Source organism: Rhinolophus sinicus, chromosome 16 (genome assembly GCF_057876585.1).
Source record: "Rhinolophus sinicus isolate RSI-liver-muscle chromosome 16, RSI-T2T, whole genome shotgun sequence".
NCBI lineage: Eukaryota > Metazoa > Chordata > Mammalia > Chiroptera > Rhinolophidae > Rhinolophus > Rhinolophus sinicus.
This window is the reverse complement of record NC_142516.1, coordinates 94,709,732-94,725,756: the sequence shown is the minus strand read 5'-3', so window position 1 is coordinate 94,725,756 and position 16,025 is coordinate 94,709,732. Positions and strand designations below refer to the sequence as shown.

General features: G+C 44.3%; 1 protein-coding gene across 2 annotated transcripts in view; it reads left to right on the top strand.

Annotated features, from left to right (window-relative positions):
• The window catches only part of ATP8A2 (ATPase phospholipid transporting 8A2), a 555,453-nt gene that overhangs the window by 507,281 nt on the left and 32,147 nt on the right, over positions 1-16,025 (top strand). For both annotated transcript variants that reach the window (XM_088793294.1, XM_088793295.1), the window contains exons 34-35: positions 949-1,037; positions 7,370-7,474. In XM_088793294.1, coding sequence (XP_088649420.1) covers positions 949-1,037; positions 7,370-7,474 — 194 coding nt within the window. The remainder of the gene's footprint in view (positions 1-948; positions 1,038-7,369; positions 7,475-16,025) is intronic.

Sequence of the window (16,025 nt, the reverse complement as noted above, 5' to 3'; positions counted from 1 at the left end):
TCCATGTTCCTTGCCTTGCTCACTTGAACCCTAAATCTAAGGACTCTACTCCCCAGACCCCACTTCTGTTGTGAGAGTCTGACTTGGCCCCACAACTCTGTTCCAAAAACGCTCTTCCTGCTTCCTCCCAAGCAGGCTCCGACTCAGCATGCCAGGAACAGTGTCATCAACGCAGCACTTCCAGCTGCTTCCCCGTTTCCATCCTTCCACGTGGACTACTCTCCCTCTACCCCTCTCTAATTGGTCCAGTCCTGTGTATCTTTCCAGGCACATCCCACATTCTGGCTGCTTTGAGAAGTCTTCCCAGCCTTCTAGCCTTCCTCTGAAGCCCCGTAGAATATGATCCTGACGATTGTATTCCGCTGTGTCATGTAGCTTACACCACACAATGTGTGTGTGTGTGTGTGTGTGTGTGTGTGTGTGTGTGTGTGTGTATACACCACACAACTTTAACTTCCTTAAAGGCAAAGACTATAATCTGTACATCCTCCTCTCCTTCTGGCTGTTGAGAAATAATGTGCTTCGTTCAAAGGATACTGCTTCCGTGGATGAATGAGCAGCCAAGGACCATGAACTGATGGATAAGTGAGGCAGATGAGAGGGTTAAAGTTTCTTCCCTAGGAATCTGGTGCTCCCCTCCCCCACTTTCTCCGTAGGAGGGATTTAGGATAGTATTCTGATCCAAAAGGGGTTTCAAGCGCTTCATAAAAGAGGTGGGCAACACTTGTCAAAATAAAAGAATGGAGACAAGAGCTGATGGAAATCGAGGAGAGGCGCTCAGCCCGTCAGGCCCCCTGGACCTTCTTCCCAGGTGTATGTTTTCAGTTTCACCGAACTTAATACTTTCTGTTGCTTTTGTGTTATGAGATGTTTTACTTTGATTAAATCACGTCTCGCTGTTTTTGAAAGAAAAAGTATTAATACCCATGTCACTTCTGCTTCTTGCAGGCAGCGATGGTTCTGAGCTCTGCACACTTCTGGTTGGGATTATTTCTGGTTCCTACTGCATGTTTGATCGAGGATGTGGCATGGAGAGCGTAAGTGAGAAATGAAGTAATAACCCTAAGTCTTGCTCATCTGTCCCTGCAATTGTCTTTCGTGACCTATTAAATGCTATGGGACTTCTGAAGACACAGGTCTTCTGCCACCTGCCAGCAAAGGATGACAAGGATTTGTTTTTTGTTTTTGTTTTTGTTTTCCTTCCTTTTAATCTGTGCTTCACCTTGATATGAGAGTATAGGAAAAAAGGAGTCCCGAGACAGACTGTGTGAAGGTCAGCAGGGATGTATGTGATTATGAGGGACAGTTTCTAAGCGCAGACCCATTCTAGCAGGTTTAGGAAGTGTGACTCCAGATGCATTTTTCCTTATGTCTGAGAATCAGTGCAAAGTGATCACACATATAGCGTGGCTTTAAGTCCCATGCTTAAAGGAAAATCGTATCTATGTAAGTCATTTCACATTATAAAATACTTTGAATGGAATAGTCTCCATTTTTCGAAATAATTCACCATAGATATAATTAGAAGGAATCCTTCTAATATAAGTCTTCTAGAGCGTCAGTGTATAGGCCGATGAGAAAATTAATCATAAAGATGAAATTATAATGTAGGTTAAATAGGAAATAACTCATGCTCAATTTTATGTATATGTTTTAAAACATTTTGTTTCTGAAACATCTTGGGCATAATGTGAAAGAAAGAACTAAGTTCCAAGATGATGTAAATTTTATTTTCGTCCATGAGCAAAAGATGGAATGCTGCAAATGAGATAATATTGATTTTTGTGTTGGGTAGGTTCCTCCTCCAAGTAGTTGCCAACTTCCCTGAAAATTGAGACTCTTGGTTTGGCTTTACTTTTGGCAAAGCATCATTATTTGGGGGCCCTGAGGTAGAGAATTGAGACTTTAATCCAAACCTTCCAGGAAAACACATCAGATTTTATTTTCCTCCCTTCTTTCCTCCCACACTCAGTGAGAATTGTTCTTGCCTGACAGTTAAGGATGTCTTTTGAAAGAGTGTTCATTGTGGCATTATCTTGACAACCGGTAATACCTAATGCTGAGAGAGAGGGGAAGAGAGAATTTTATAGCACACCTTTGGGGTGGCTTTTTTCTTCTGTTCACTACATTTTACAACTCTTAGTAAAAATTAAATAATTCTAATTTCTTAAATGCTCTGATTTACCACTACTTTCATTTTTATCTGCTAAAACTGTGTTCTGTAGACAGCAGAGTCAGGATCCTTAGAAATGAATGATAGCCAGGAAAGATGTTTTCTTAATCTAGTAAGTGCACTAAAAGTAAATGTCAGTTCTGTTGTAGCACATAGCTCAATCATGGCACATTATGTTACCTTGCTGAATTTCTTCAATTTTGCAAAATAATCAAGTTAGTTTTAGGTCTTGGCTATACCAGATGACTTTTACTTTATAGAGATTGAAATAGTGATTTCATTATAAATTAATCAGCCTATTTTAGTCAACTATCTTAAATTAACATCATGAAAAAAATTTGTATCAAGACTGTTTATTTGCAAAGTGAGACTTTAGCAGAAATATCTTTCTACCATTTCAAAGAGAATGTTTTCAGATTACAATGTCTCTGTCTCCTTGTCTATGTTCTGGATCTTTTCCAATACATTCCAAGGAAAAGTCTCCCATCATCGTGAAGCAAATTATCTGTTCCCTCAAGCAGGAATGGTATCTCTTCCTGACTCCTGGCACTATAAAGTTAGCATCATTTAACATTTTAACAAGTATAAATCAAATGACCGTGCTTCCAGCTCTACCATATGAAAAGAATAAAAATAAAAAAGGTTATTTTCTTTCCAAGAACCTTGCCGACAGGGTAGGGACCCTGTAAAGAAGGCCCTGATGGTGGTGGTGGTGAGACAGGACATGAGTCTTATCCTGCCCGTGGCCCCACATCACAGGCCCAGGACCCAGCCTTCCCAGGAGCCCCTGCTTTGGGCTGAGCCAGAAGGGCCCCACGCCTCCTAAATTCAGGGCCACTTCCTGAAATGCATATTTTTAAATATTTTTTTAAATTAAAGCTTATTGGGGTGACAATGGTTAGTAAAGTTACATAGATTTCAAGTGTACAGTTCTGTAATACATCATCTATATATCACGTTGTGTGTTCACCACCCAGTTAAAGGGGGAAGAGGGGTGGTAGATGAGGATAAATGGGATCAAATATATGGTGATGGAAGGAGAACTGACTCTGGGTGCTGAAATGCATTTTTGTCTCGTTTTTTATTTGGGGGAGCAGAGAGGATGGCATATATTGGCTCTCACCTGGAGTATTTGCCCAAAGTATAGACGTAGCTCATAATATATATTTAACGTCTAAACGGCAGTCACCTCTCTCCTCAAAAACAAGCATCTTGCAAATTCATTTAGGCATTTTCCCCTGATTATGAGCCCAGTTTTTATCTCATATTACACTCCCAGCCTGAGAGATTTGTTGTTGAATCAAGTAAATTCAGAGTCTTCTCCCAAGAAGGAAAAGCGTGGTATGAGTTGCTTAGCTCTGATGAGGCCCCAAAACTGAACTCGAGTTCTCTCCCTGAACCCCAGCTTTAAGAAATGGAGTAGGTTTTTCCTTTCTGCACAATGAGCTAAAATATTAATGCTGGTTGTCCAGCTCCACCCATCATTTGGTTCAAATTGTCAAATATTTATTGGAACATGCTGTGCTATGATGTACCTTGGACGTGACGGAGAGTTTCAAATTCATGGACTCGGAGCTAAGGCACACTGGACGCGCTTTGCTCCGATGGCCCCATGGGCGGTGTTAGGAATCTCACAGTTTCCTTTCAGTTCTGTCCTCCTGCTTTGGGCCCATCTTAAGGATTTTTGTTTCGTTTTGAATTTTGGTGGGAAACGGTTTCGAAAGAGCTTTTGAATTCCAGCCCAAGGCAGGCCTGCCGGTTCATATATACTTCTATGAGCACTCAAAAAAGTGAGTTTTTCTGTTTTTCTGCGTTTTCCCCAGTCTTTGTCTTCCATTTCGGGACCTGGAGTGTTAAGAGTCAGAAAGAAAAAACAGTATGAGGTAATTCAGTCATTTTTTCCATGAAATCTGTCAACTTTCTGGATGAAGATCCATTATTAAACTATCTTAAGTGAGTTGGACGCCATAAAACACCTACTCTGTTATCCTGCTAACCAGAGTTTTCATGAGGGACCAAACTAATACATCTTTTATTAAAATAATTGATTGATTATATGTGATACCTGGCTAATGAGTATTTTTATTAGAAGCATGAAGTTTAAATTGCCCAGAACTATTTTAATATCCTTTAGCTTACACTCTTCCAAAATGTTTACCTATGACAGCATTCTTAGGTAAGCTGCCATGTACTTATTCTCATCTAGGAGAAATTTGTCAGTATTGCTTTATAAAAATAATATAAAGCTCAAGGCCACTGAACACGGGAACCAGTCTCTTATCTAACTTGTATCTCCTCTACTCTACCAGTCAGCACACAATACATTCAGCAAATTCCAGAATGACTTCATTTCCTCATTATAATCCCAGATTGGCAGTTAGATGGAAATAAAAGGTAATAAGAAATTTCTGTATATAAATGGGCCTTGATTTTTGAAAAGCTTTCCTTACTAAACTGATTTCTTTTGAAGCACATTGTGTATACATTTTCATCTACATTTAGAATTTGACATTTCCTTTTAACTTGCTCTCCTTCCATGCAAAAGAGAATCCAGGGGGAAAAGTTTCAGAAACAGAGAGATGAAAAGTTCAAGATTCTAAGCTGATCTATTTATTTTAAAAGCCCCTAATAACCTGGAGATACCCTTAGCACTATCTGAAGTCTCACAGACGAATCTCACACCCTCCGGCAGTGGCTGAGCACCCCCCACCCGGCCCCTTCTGGGATCCTCTCGTCTCTTGATGTGGGGTTAGATGAAGCAAGCCCTGGACCACTGGGGATAAGCCATTCCCAGATAATGGGACTCAGTCTGTCCAAACTGTGACTCACAACAAGCCAAACCCCAGCTCCTGGTGAGACCTAAATTACATGCCTGTGGCTGACGCTTAAAGGCTGGCGTTTTAAACCTAGATATGTTAGGTTTCAGTCCATTCACATGTAGACTCTGACGGGGGAAATTTCAGAATCATTTGCCTAAGTAAAGGCCTTCTTAGGTAAACGTTCTTGAGAAAGTGGTTTTAAATTGCTAGCATCACCTCTCCTCCAGTCGTCCCCAGTGTTGCCATTCAGTGTTCTCAAATACTGGTTACGTTCCCGGGCTAGCTCACAGGGGCTAGCCTGCTGACATGCTGGAAAGTTGCCGCGTAACTCTTGGACGTGGATGCAGTTCTGCTGAGAACATGCACGACGCTTAGTTAGCAGCGTCAAGACACTTCGGTCGTTTCCCTCTGAGGTGATTGTGCTTAGCGTGTTTCCCCGAAAATAAGACCAGGTCTTGTATTAATTTTTGCTCCAAAAGATGCATTCGGGCTTATGTTCAGGAGATGTCATCCTGAAAAATCATGTGAAGGCTTGTTTTCCGGTTAGGTCTTATTTTCAGAGAAACACGGGAGGTGTGGTGGGCAGACTCCTTTTTCTCTTGACCTAATCTATAGATTTCCAGTGCTCGGTGCCCAGCAGCCCAGCTTTCCCATTTCCCGCCTACTTCTTAGTGTTTCCCTTCTCTCCCGGCCCGGAAGATAACACTGGAGCTGATCTAGATGAACGCTGCTTGCTCTGTGTCGGGGGCAGGGAGGGTAGAAAGAGAGGATGATGGTGGAGTCAGGACAGTCCTGAAAAGGTGAGAGAGCTCATGCCTGAGGACTCACCAGACCTGTTCTCATGGGACCTGCACATCTGGGGTGAGTCCAAGTGAGCTGGGAGCTGCCATTCAATCGGCTTGTTGTCGATATAGCTCCATAATTATATTGAACAGTGTAAGTTTTAATGTTCTTTTTGGCTGCCTTTTCCCAGCAAAATGTTAAACATTTTCTCTCATTTATTGTTTAAATTAAAATTCCACGGTCTCTGCTTTGAACTGCAGTATTTTTATCACCACTGAGTCTTGGGACACTGCATGGCGTAATTAAGGTATTATGTGTTAAAACCCGTGTGGTTAAGTCCTCTTGTTTACTTTGGGGAAAAGGAATGGCAGGCACGTACACAGTGTGTTAGTACTGATACTCCATTACAGATTAACTCGGAGTGTTAGGGGATGCCTGGGCATTATCTTAACAGACGTCCTTTCCTTGAAGGTGCAGGGCGGGTGGGACGATGTGACTCCACTAAAACAGCACACGTTTTCAGAATGTCCCAGTGACACTGTGTTCACTTCCGTGCAGATACACTCTCAGTTTTTGTTCTTATTCTGACTTGGAGCCCTGGTGTCTAGCAGGATCTTTTAGTTCATCTATAGTGAAACTAATGAAAAGCTTTTCAAATATGCAAACCTGCCGTGTATTGCTAAGTTATGAATGTGTTTCTTTCTGCAGTTTTCCCTCCTCCCCGTTTCTAACCTGCATCTTGTTAAAATGCCTTTTCTTCGCCTATATTGTTTCCAACCAGTAGCTTTCTATGTAGTCTCAATCTTAGGAAGAGTCTGAGACCAGCCACTTATTCGAACAGTGTAAGGTTTTCCTTTTAGTTTAATCAGAAAAAGGCTGCAGGTAGCTCTTCCCACAGTTCCAGACAAATGACATGTTCTGGGCTATGGCGGCAAGGCCATCTTGCTTGTGCCACTTCATTGGTTGTTTGACGGCTGTGACACCTTGTGGGACCCCTGGCGAGGCTGTGTAAGAAGGAGATGGAAAAGCTGTGCCTGGATACTTGTGCTGACCCCAAATTTCAGGTCAAGGGTTTGGCACGAAGAGCCTGGTCTCTAGCATTATAAATCTGATTCCTGCTGTGTTAGGGGCTCTTTTCACACTCAAGAGAGAAAGGAAGCTGCTTGCCCAGACTTTCTGATCACAGTAGGGGACAAGGCCAAGGGACCAGCACATGTCCACTAGGGTGAGGACTTAAGAGTGTCTTCTGGGTTGTTAGGTCCTGCAGTGAAAAGCTTTAGAGATGGACGCATGCATATCCAGGAATCCGTCTTTGGTCTGAATGGCTCCTCTAACAGAGCCCAGGCTTTCAGCAAAAAGCACCCTGGTGTTTAGGAGGGTGACTTCTGATATTCTGCAGGGCTTGGGATACTCCCCAGGTTATGCAGGTGGAGCCCTTGCCATGCGCAGGGACCACGAATGCTCCATGAGCCCCAAGCCTCAGCCTCAGTGAGTCAAAGGGCATCCAGATGTGGCCCAAAGAAGGAACGACTGATCTTTACAGCTGTGTAAAGTTCATGTGTCATGTTCTTATTGTCTTTTCCTTGTGACACAGGGCCAAGCACACCTGCAAAAAAACGTTGCTGGAGGAGGTGCAGGAGCTGGAAACTAAGTCCAAAGAGCTGGGAAAAGCCATGCTTCGGGATAGTAATGGAAAGAGGTAGGCCTCTTCGTCCGAACATTTGAAGAACACAGGTTCCTTGGCCCTTTTCCCTACTTTTCCTTTGGTTTTTCTTTCTCTCTTCTCGGTTTCCAATGTGAGCACGGGGCACTCCATTTTAAGCATTTTGGTTATTCGTTTAAATATAGTCATAGTGAAATTTAAATCACACTTTCTGGGTGGCAACATGAAATCTGATTTTCTGGGTCATCGGGCCTGCCCTCAGGCTAAACGGGGGCTTTTATTGGGTCTGGACAGGGGCAAGACAAGCCGGATACTGAAAACAGAAATAGTAGCAATATTATCTTAAGGTGGAAAAGTTCAGTGTTAGCAGTATTGCCAAAGAGTCTCTAATAGCTGGTAGGCCTGTGGTATCAGGCCTAATTAGTACACTAAAGGGTGAGTATCTCCCAGGAAGGTTTGCATGCTGAATAATGCGTCTTATTCATGTAACTCTTGTTACAGTTCACGTCAAGTATACCTGGGGGACTGGGGGGGTTGTTTTGTTTTTAATGAATTCTTATTTTCTGCTGGTGTTGAGAAAGTATGGCGTCATCATATACTGGCTAGTTCCTGGAGGTAAATGAGGCTGCTCCCCCTCCTTAGTTCTCATGGAGGATCAACCAGCCCTTTCTTCCCGATACCTAGCAGTTGGGCATATGAGTAGTTTTTGTGTAATCACATATGTTAAAATGTTATCGGATTGCATTTAGTTAAACTCCCAGTAATACCAAAGGAAATTCACCTGGACCCAAGAACACTTAGCAGTGTAATACTGTGTTTCCCCGAAACTAAGACCTAACCGGACAATCAGCTTTAATGCGTCTGTCATGCGGGAGACCCTGCTCACTGCGCCATTTGTCGTGCTGGGCGGCCTGCGGGGTCTCTACTCCCGCTCCCCATACAAGAACGCAGGATATGGTGAGGCCAAAAAGGAACACCCACGGAGCCATAGATGGGGGAGTCATACCACTATATTCTCTCTGGCGGCACTATACTCTCACTGGAGGCTGGATCCACACTGTCCGCAAACCGCCATCCACACTTGCCAGCCCAGCCGCCATCTTCCTGCTAGCCCCCATTCTTCTTCTCCTTCTTGCTAGTACAGCCACAGCAGTTATATTAGTGGCCAATGGCTCACTGGTTACAGCTGACGGCCAACTAGCCACAGCTGATGGCCATGCAATCATAGTTGGCCATTTACTACCTGAGCCAGCACCTGTCTATGTGAGGCCGAGAGCCTGGAAACTGCTTTTTGGGGTTCTGTCCCCACACTCCACCCCTACAGGCTCTCGCCTCACAATCTACGCAACAAGCGTCTTCCGCGAGGGGACCTGTGCGAGGAGCCTGAAGGTGAATGCAATATCCTGGACATAGCCAGGCTCTCTGGGCACAGCCAGGGTTTCTCAGGGCACCACCAGTGCTTCTGGGCACGGCCAGACTTCCTGGACTTCTTAGGGTACCACTAGTTTCCCCGGGCACAGCTAGGATTTCTCAGGGCACTGCCACTCTCTGTGGGCACAGCCACACTTCCTGGACACAGCCAGGGCTTTCAGGGCACTGCCACTCTCTGTGGGCACAGCCACACTTCCTGGACACAGCCAGGGCTCTCAGGGCACTGCCACTCTCTCTGGGAACAGCCCGACTTCCTGGGCACAGCCAGGGTATCTTCAGGGCACAGCCAGACTTCCTGGACTCAGCCAGGGCTCTCAGGGCACTGCCACTCTCTCTGTGCCTCTCAGGGTACCCTGCTGGAACAACAGCGACTCACAATCAAGGTGCTTACATATTCTCAATGGCGGCCAGTCAAGACACAAAAGCAAATATCCCCCAGTTCCACTAACAACAGTTCCCAAACAAACAGTCAAGCGGTCCATTAAATTAGGGATGGAAGGCAATTCCCCATAGCCATAGTCATTCACCAGGGCTGTCCTGGGAGTGAGGGATGACCTTGACCTCACCCTATCTCCCACGGAGGACTCAGCAAGCGTTACCTCCTGGGACTATAAGTCCTGCATCCGGGCTGCCTGAGCAGGAACTTCCCCGGCCCACAGGGCTGCAACGACCTTCGCTTTCTCCGGCCTGTGCTGGTTGGGGAACCGTCCACATCTTTCCACCTCTCCACGGGGCTCCATCTCTCCAGCAGCTGCATGGCTTTTCCTGTGCTGGTGGGAGAACCGTCCACATCTTCCCACCCCTCCACGGGGGTCCAGCTCTCCGGCAGCTGCTCCTCTTGGTCTTCCTGAGACTGAGTGTTCATATGCACAAACTGCTCCACCGCCCTTCGGGGAACTTTGGCCGGCACCATACCCTGCTCGCTGCGCCATTTGTCGTGCTGGGCGGCCTGCGGGGTCTCTACTCCCACTCCCCATACAAGAACGCAGGATATGGTGAGGCCAAAAAGGAACACCCACGGAGCCATAGATGGGGGAGTCATACCACTATATTCTCTCTGGCGGCACTATACTCTCACTGGAGGCTGGATCCACACTGTCCACAAACCGCCATCCACACTTGCCAGCCCAGCCGCCGTCTTCCTGCTAGCCCCCATTCTTCTTCTCCTTCTTGCTAGCACAGCCACAGCAGTTATATTAGTGGCCAATGGCTCACTGGTTACAGCTGACGGCCAACTAGCCACAGCTGATGGCCATGCAATCACAGTTGGCCATTTACTACCTGAGCCAGGCACCTGTCTATGTGAGGCCGAGAGCCTGGAAACTGCTTTCTGGGGCTCTGCCCCCACAGCGTCTTTTGGAGCAAAAATTAATATAAGACCCGGTATTATATTATATTATATTATATTATATTATATTATATTATATTATATTATATTATATTATATTATATTATATTATATTATATTATATTATATTATATTATATTATATCCAATCTTATAGTAAATCAAGACCGGGTCTTATATTAATTTTTGTTCTAAAAGATGCATTAGAGCTGATTGTCTGGCTAGGTCTTATTTTTACGGAAACATGGTAAAGAGGCATTGCTGTATGAGAGACATGCAACAACTCAAAAATTGAGTACCACTCTCCTATAAATGCTTAGAAGGAAACGTGTAGCCAATTGCTAACGAAAAAGAAATCTAGAAGTTGACTACTTCCAGAGATTCCTGTTATGTGTTTTGTTTAGCATCTGTGTATTTGTACCATCTTTCAAAGGAGTGAAGACAAACCATTTGTTTTCAAAGGGAAAAGAAGCGAAATATTTATTTTCTGCTGAGAAATATTAGCAGTATAATTTCCAATAACTGTTCCTCTTCTAGGAATAGAATTATAGAGTACGTAGTTGAAGTTGTGATTTTGTGTTTATTTATGACTCATTTTTTAATTAGTGAGCCCATAGCATTCATTGTGCGGTAACTATGCTGGTCGCTGTAAAAAAGTATCAGTCCACAAGACAAAAATCAGTAAGCTTACAACCCCGACTACCTGGCAGGGGCTGGGCTTGCAGCAGACCTACTTCTAGCCATCACATGGGACCGCGCATGGCTCAGGCTGGAGCAGGGCTGTTCGGCCCCTTTGATACTTTCGGCACAGTCCTCAGCACCTTCTCGATTTTCAAGGACCTACAGAATTCTCTGAGACCTGAAAAGAAGCATATTCACCAGCTCTGAAAAGAAGGGAAAGCCTCTGCAAATTGAAATGAGTAAATGTTTAACACTCTACATACAAGATGCTTATCAGTGTTAATTACTGTTAAGCTTAATAAGCACAGTAAGTTCTGTCATTATTTGAAAACAACTTACAGCCTCTCCTGTCTCAAGAATTCTCAAGTGATTGCTGAGAGGTCGTAAGTCATTTCGAAGTAAAATGAGAATTTCAAAGCAGAATTCTAAAACTCCTTGCAGACATTGGACAGGAAAACATTTCATGTCATGTGGCACGAGAACATGCTCCATCTGATGTGGGCAGGGTCTCACGCTAGCCTGTGAGGTTCTTAAAACAGGCGTGGACATGAGCTCAGTAGCACGGAGAGCATTCAGAAAAGGCAGTAATCCAGGGGGCCATCCGGCTTAAGAGGTCAAAAAAGGCTTCATGTTGGAGATAGGATGGAAAACAGGGCTTTGAGGAGGTGAAGAACTTGGTAGACAGAAATGATGAGAATGTGTTTCCGGCAGAGGGACAGCCTCTGCAAAAGGGCAAGGCAGATGGTGTGCAGGGAGCAGACCCCACTTGGGCTTGGAGGGTCCCGTGCATTTCACAGAGATCTGTATTTGAATTCTGGCTCAGCCACTGGTTAGCCACGTGACCTTGAGCAAGATATTTCATATAATAGATGCTCTCTTCATCGCTTATAGACTAAGACTAATATTTGGAGGGGAGAGGAGTTAGGGTTTATGAAACAATACGAACAACACAGCATCTTGCCTGACCCCTGGTAGGAACTGAGAATGTCCGCTGCTAGTCTCCAGGTTGGCAGGAGAGTCATGATACTGAAGTGTGTCATGGGCTGTCAGCCTTGAAAGAGTGTGAACCCATCCTTATATATATATATATATGTAAATATTTTTACATACATATATATATTTTTTTTTTCCATAATGCAAGTAGGTTTACCAAAGTATGTGAGCCCATCTTTGCTTGTTGATAAAAAAATTGTAATTTGTAAAATTCCTTTATCCTGTTCAGAATTCTCTTTTAAAGGTTCAAATGGATATTAGAAGATTAAATTAGAGTCTAAATGTGGTTGCCTACCTTCTAGGTTGTAACATCTGTTTTCTGGTCACTTTGTGTACCTTTCACAACTCTAGCTCATGTGATTGTGGGTGTGAATGTGAGTGTAACCACTTGGTTATAGTGCCCGGTTTCATTTTCCCCTGGTCCCAGGGTCTTGCCTCACTTTTGAGTTCCTAGCAGAGGATAGTTTTGACTCCATGCCTCCCATCTGTCCTTTGCACTCCCCCCCAATTTGTTTACCCCGCCTAATTGCTCCCAGATTTTCTGGGTGGTCCATCTGCAAACTAGATAATGGAGAAGTGCTATTCTCTGCAAGAGCGGATTTTGTCCTGTTTGGCCTCCCCAGAGCTGCCTCACAATTGTTTCTTTATCACCTTTGTTTGCTTCTTTCTCACCTGCTGGAGTCCTGTGCGCCTCTGGTGCTGGTGGGAGTGGGGGAAGATAAGCCTCAGGTCGGAGCAGAGGGCTCGAGATTTCTTCAACTCTGCTCTTCCTTCTAAAGATTTTACAGACTCCCTCTTTGAGAGACCCTGAGTATTTTGGTCTCTTCCCACACTCTCCGTTCCTTCCCCACCCCCATCTGATGTTTCCGTTTACTTCAGCATCTCTCTCTAGCTGTTAGTCTGGCACATGGTAGAAGCTTCATGAATATACTGTGTTTCCCCGAAAATAAGACCTAGCCAGACATCAGCTCTAATGCATCTTTTGGAAGAAAAATTAATATAAGACCCGGTATTATATTACATTATATTAGACCTGGACTTATATTAAAATAAGACCAGGCATTATATTAATTTTTGCTCCAAAAGGCACATTACAGCTGATGGTCCAGCTAGGTCTTATTTTTGGGGAAACACAGTATGTTAACTGACTGACTGGAAATGCAGAAGTCCAGTGAGATGGCGGTGAGGCAAGGAACGGGAATGCACCTTATCTGTGCAGCCCTGCCGGTGCCTGGTGTGTTAGTTCATGTTGAAAGTGGCCACGGAGAGATGCTAAGAGGTACTCAGGTGGTCACCTGGCTCCCGTGAGAGGGCCCCTTATAGAGGGCTTAGGAATAGAGCTAACAAAGAATCACAGATGGAGAGACATTTTGGGTGTTAGCATCGCCCTACCTGTGCAAAGATGGCGGTCTTGGAGCTGGTCCTACCACCAGCCCACAGCCAACCCTGCCTTCTGGTGCCAGCAAAGCCTCTCCCGCCCAGGTGTCCTCAGCATCCCTAACCATCCCAGTGTCGCTCAACTCAATTCAGAAATCCTTCAGGACATTCTACCAAGCCAGAAAACCCAGGTCCAAGTCACTGGCAAATATTCTAGCACTTTTTCTTAGGTATGTACTCATGAGAAATCGAACAAAAATCTTTTTAAAAACCCTTCTGTGCCAAATTTACAATTATGGTTTGAAATGGTAGCTAGGGATTCTAAGCATTCCCTATGCCTTTTATTTATTCAATAAAATACTTGAACATTTTATTGATCTTGTCTAAGCCCCACACTTTTACACTATTTTGGGAAGCATTAAAAATGTATTAAGATGCTTCCTCACGGTTGCTTTGGTAAATCTTGTCTTCCAAAATTAACCTGGGTAATTTACGCATAGATAAGCCTGTTCCCATGACTTAGATAAAACAAGCTGACAGTGAATAAGGGCCAGATCCGGGAGTCTGAGATCTAGAAAGTATAGTGAAGTAAGAAAATGCAGACGGTAATGAACAAATGTGTTTTCCTTGATGTTAGCTTGTCTTTGCTTGGTGGAACATTTTTCTTGACTCGTTTTTGTGTACCTTACACACACGAGACACGCGTTCGTATTTGGATTGTTCAGAATACCTTTCCCCAAACCGTCTTCCCCAGTAATCTTTACCCACGACTCTCTGTATAGAATAGAGTCGATCATGTATAACCTTACTTTGCACGTGTGTAAAAAGGAGGAGCTAAATGGGAGAATTCCTTTTTTCAATGTTTAGGTAATATTTTCTTCTCCCTCTTTATTCCTAAAGTGTAACTCATGCAATTCTTTTTTCGTTTTCTGGTGAAAGAAAATCTATTGGTGGCCATTTACCTTTACAAATATAATGTAAACAAATGCCTGCAACGTCATGTAAGAGGACAAACTAACTTTCTTCCCTCTTGAATTGCTTTTCTTCCTTGGTGTGGGGTAGAGGGTGTTCTGTGTTTTAGGTATTTTGGCAATAAGAAGAAAGGTGAATACATTTGACCAGAACATCTAGTTTTCCACTTACACTTAGTCTGAATAAACAACAAGGAGACCCTTGTTTTGTTCTAGATCTTCTTTCTGTTCATCACAGTGGATGGGAGGGGGTGGAGGGTGGACCCTGAGCTGATTTTCTCCGGTTTCAAGGTCAAGGATTCTGGTTGCTGCCCCTGCCTTCTGCCAACAAGGTGGTAGGATTCTCTTTCGCTTAAGTGCTTTCCTGCCTGAGTATAGCTTTCTCTGTGCCTTTGGTCAAGGTTGTCACCTTATGGTGAGCCATCAGTGAACGTCCCTCCCCTTCGGTTTTATGTTCTCCCTGAACTCTGATGCACGGGCTCCGTGACCCCAGGGCCGTGGCAGCGCACACAGGGTAATCTAGACATCCCGTCTGCCTTTGGGAAATTCAGGAGGGAAATCTGATTCACTCCTCTGTCTGGGCGCCTGTGCTCACCCCTGCTTCCATTTCAAGGCTCCCTGTCCCCAGGCAGGGCACTGGTCCAAGCTGGTGACCTGGGGACCCCAACACTAGACTGAGCCTGATCTTCAAACAAATGAGAGACTATCCCCTGCTCCAGGCAGCACTCGCCTAGGGCTCTTCCTAAAACCAATTTCATTAAAAAACAAAATCTCCCCACCACATTTTGAGTGGATACTCTCCTAAAAAACATCCGTTATGCTTTGATCATTGAGCAAGCAGAAACCCTTGCTCTTTAAAATGATGTTTAAAGAGCTACTTGGTATTGTCACACCTCCAAGTCAAAATTGGTACAACTGCTGAATAAAAGATAAATATGAGGAAACCCCAGCTGGAGGGACACCAGCTTTATTGGGTATTATTTCTCCGATACAGACTTTCTTTCATTTTTTTCTGAAAGTATTGGTGTTGGCAGTGCACGTTTCTGTCTTCCCTTTGTTTCCCTCTCACCCCTTCTCACGCTTTTTTTTTCCCCCTTAAAATATCTATTAGTTTTCTTATTAGCTAAAAGGATAGGAAATTATGCCATCATTGTAGCGTACCTCTCTGGGCCAGGTGGCAAATGTCTACTTCCAACACCTGGTTAAGATTTATTTCCCTTGCAGCTGCATTTTTTCCATGGCTGTGTCACAAAGTCGAGGAAAGAGCACAGACTATACAGACAGACGGACCTGAGTTGGGCTCCAAGGCCTGCCACTGACTTAGCTGTGTGACCTTGGCTGGGTTATTAACTTCTCTGAATTTCAGTTTTCTCATCATACCTTTGATTTGAGGTTTAAATGAAATAGTACATATAAAATCTGTAGCATATGTAGGTGTTCAGAAAGTGTTAACACCCTAACTTAGAAGCTGAATTATAATGAAATGTCGCTGGCCATTTTAATACATGTGGGTTTTCCCAGAGCACTCAGAGAGAATGTGAGTACAGCAGATTCTCTGGTTTATGTCTTCAGAGTATGCCCCCAGGCTGGGGGACAGGGCAGAGAACTAGCTGAACCCCAGGCACATCAGAGCAGTGTGGGCAAGCTACAGTGAGCTTGGGATTGGGGGCGGTGGGGGCAGAGTTCAAAATCCTGGCAGTTTCCCAAGTCATCCTGTTTGCAAAGAAGAGGGTGTACCAGCCAAGCTGCATCCCCAACTCCAGATCTCCCGCTGAACTGCTCTCCGA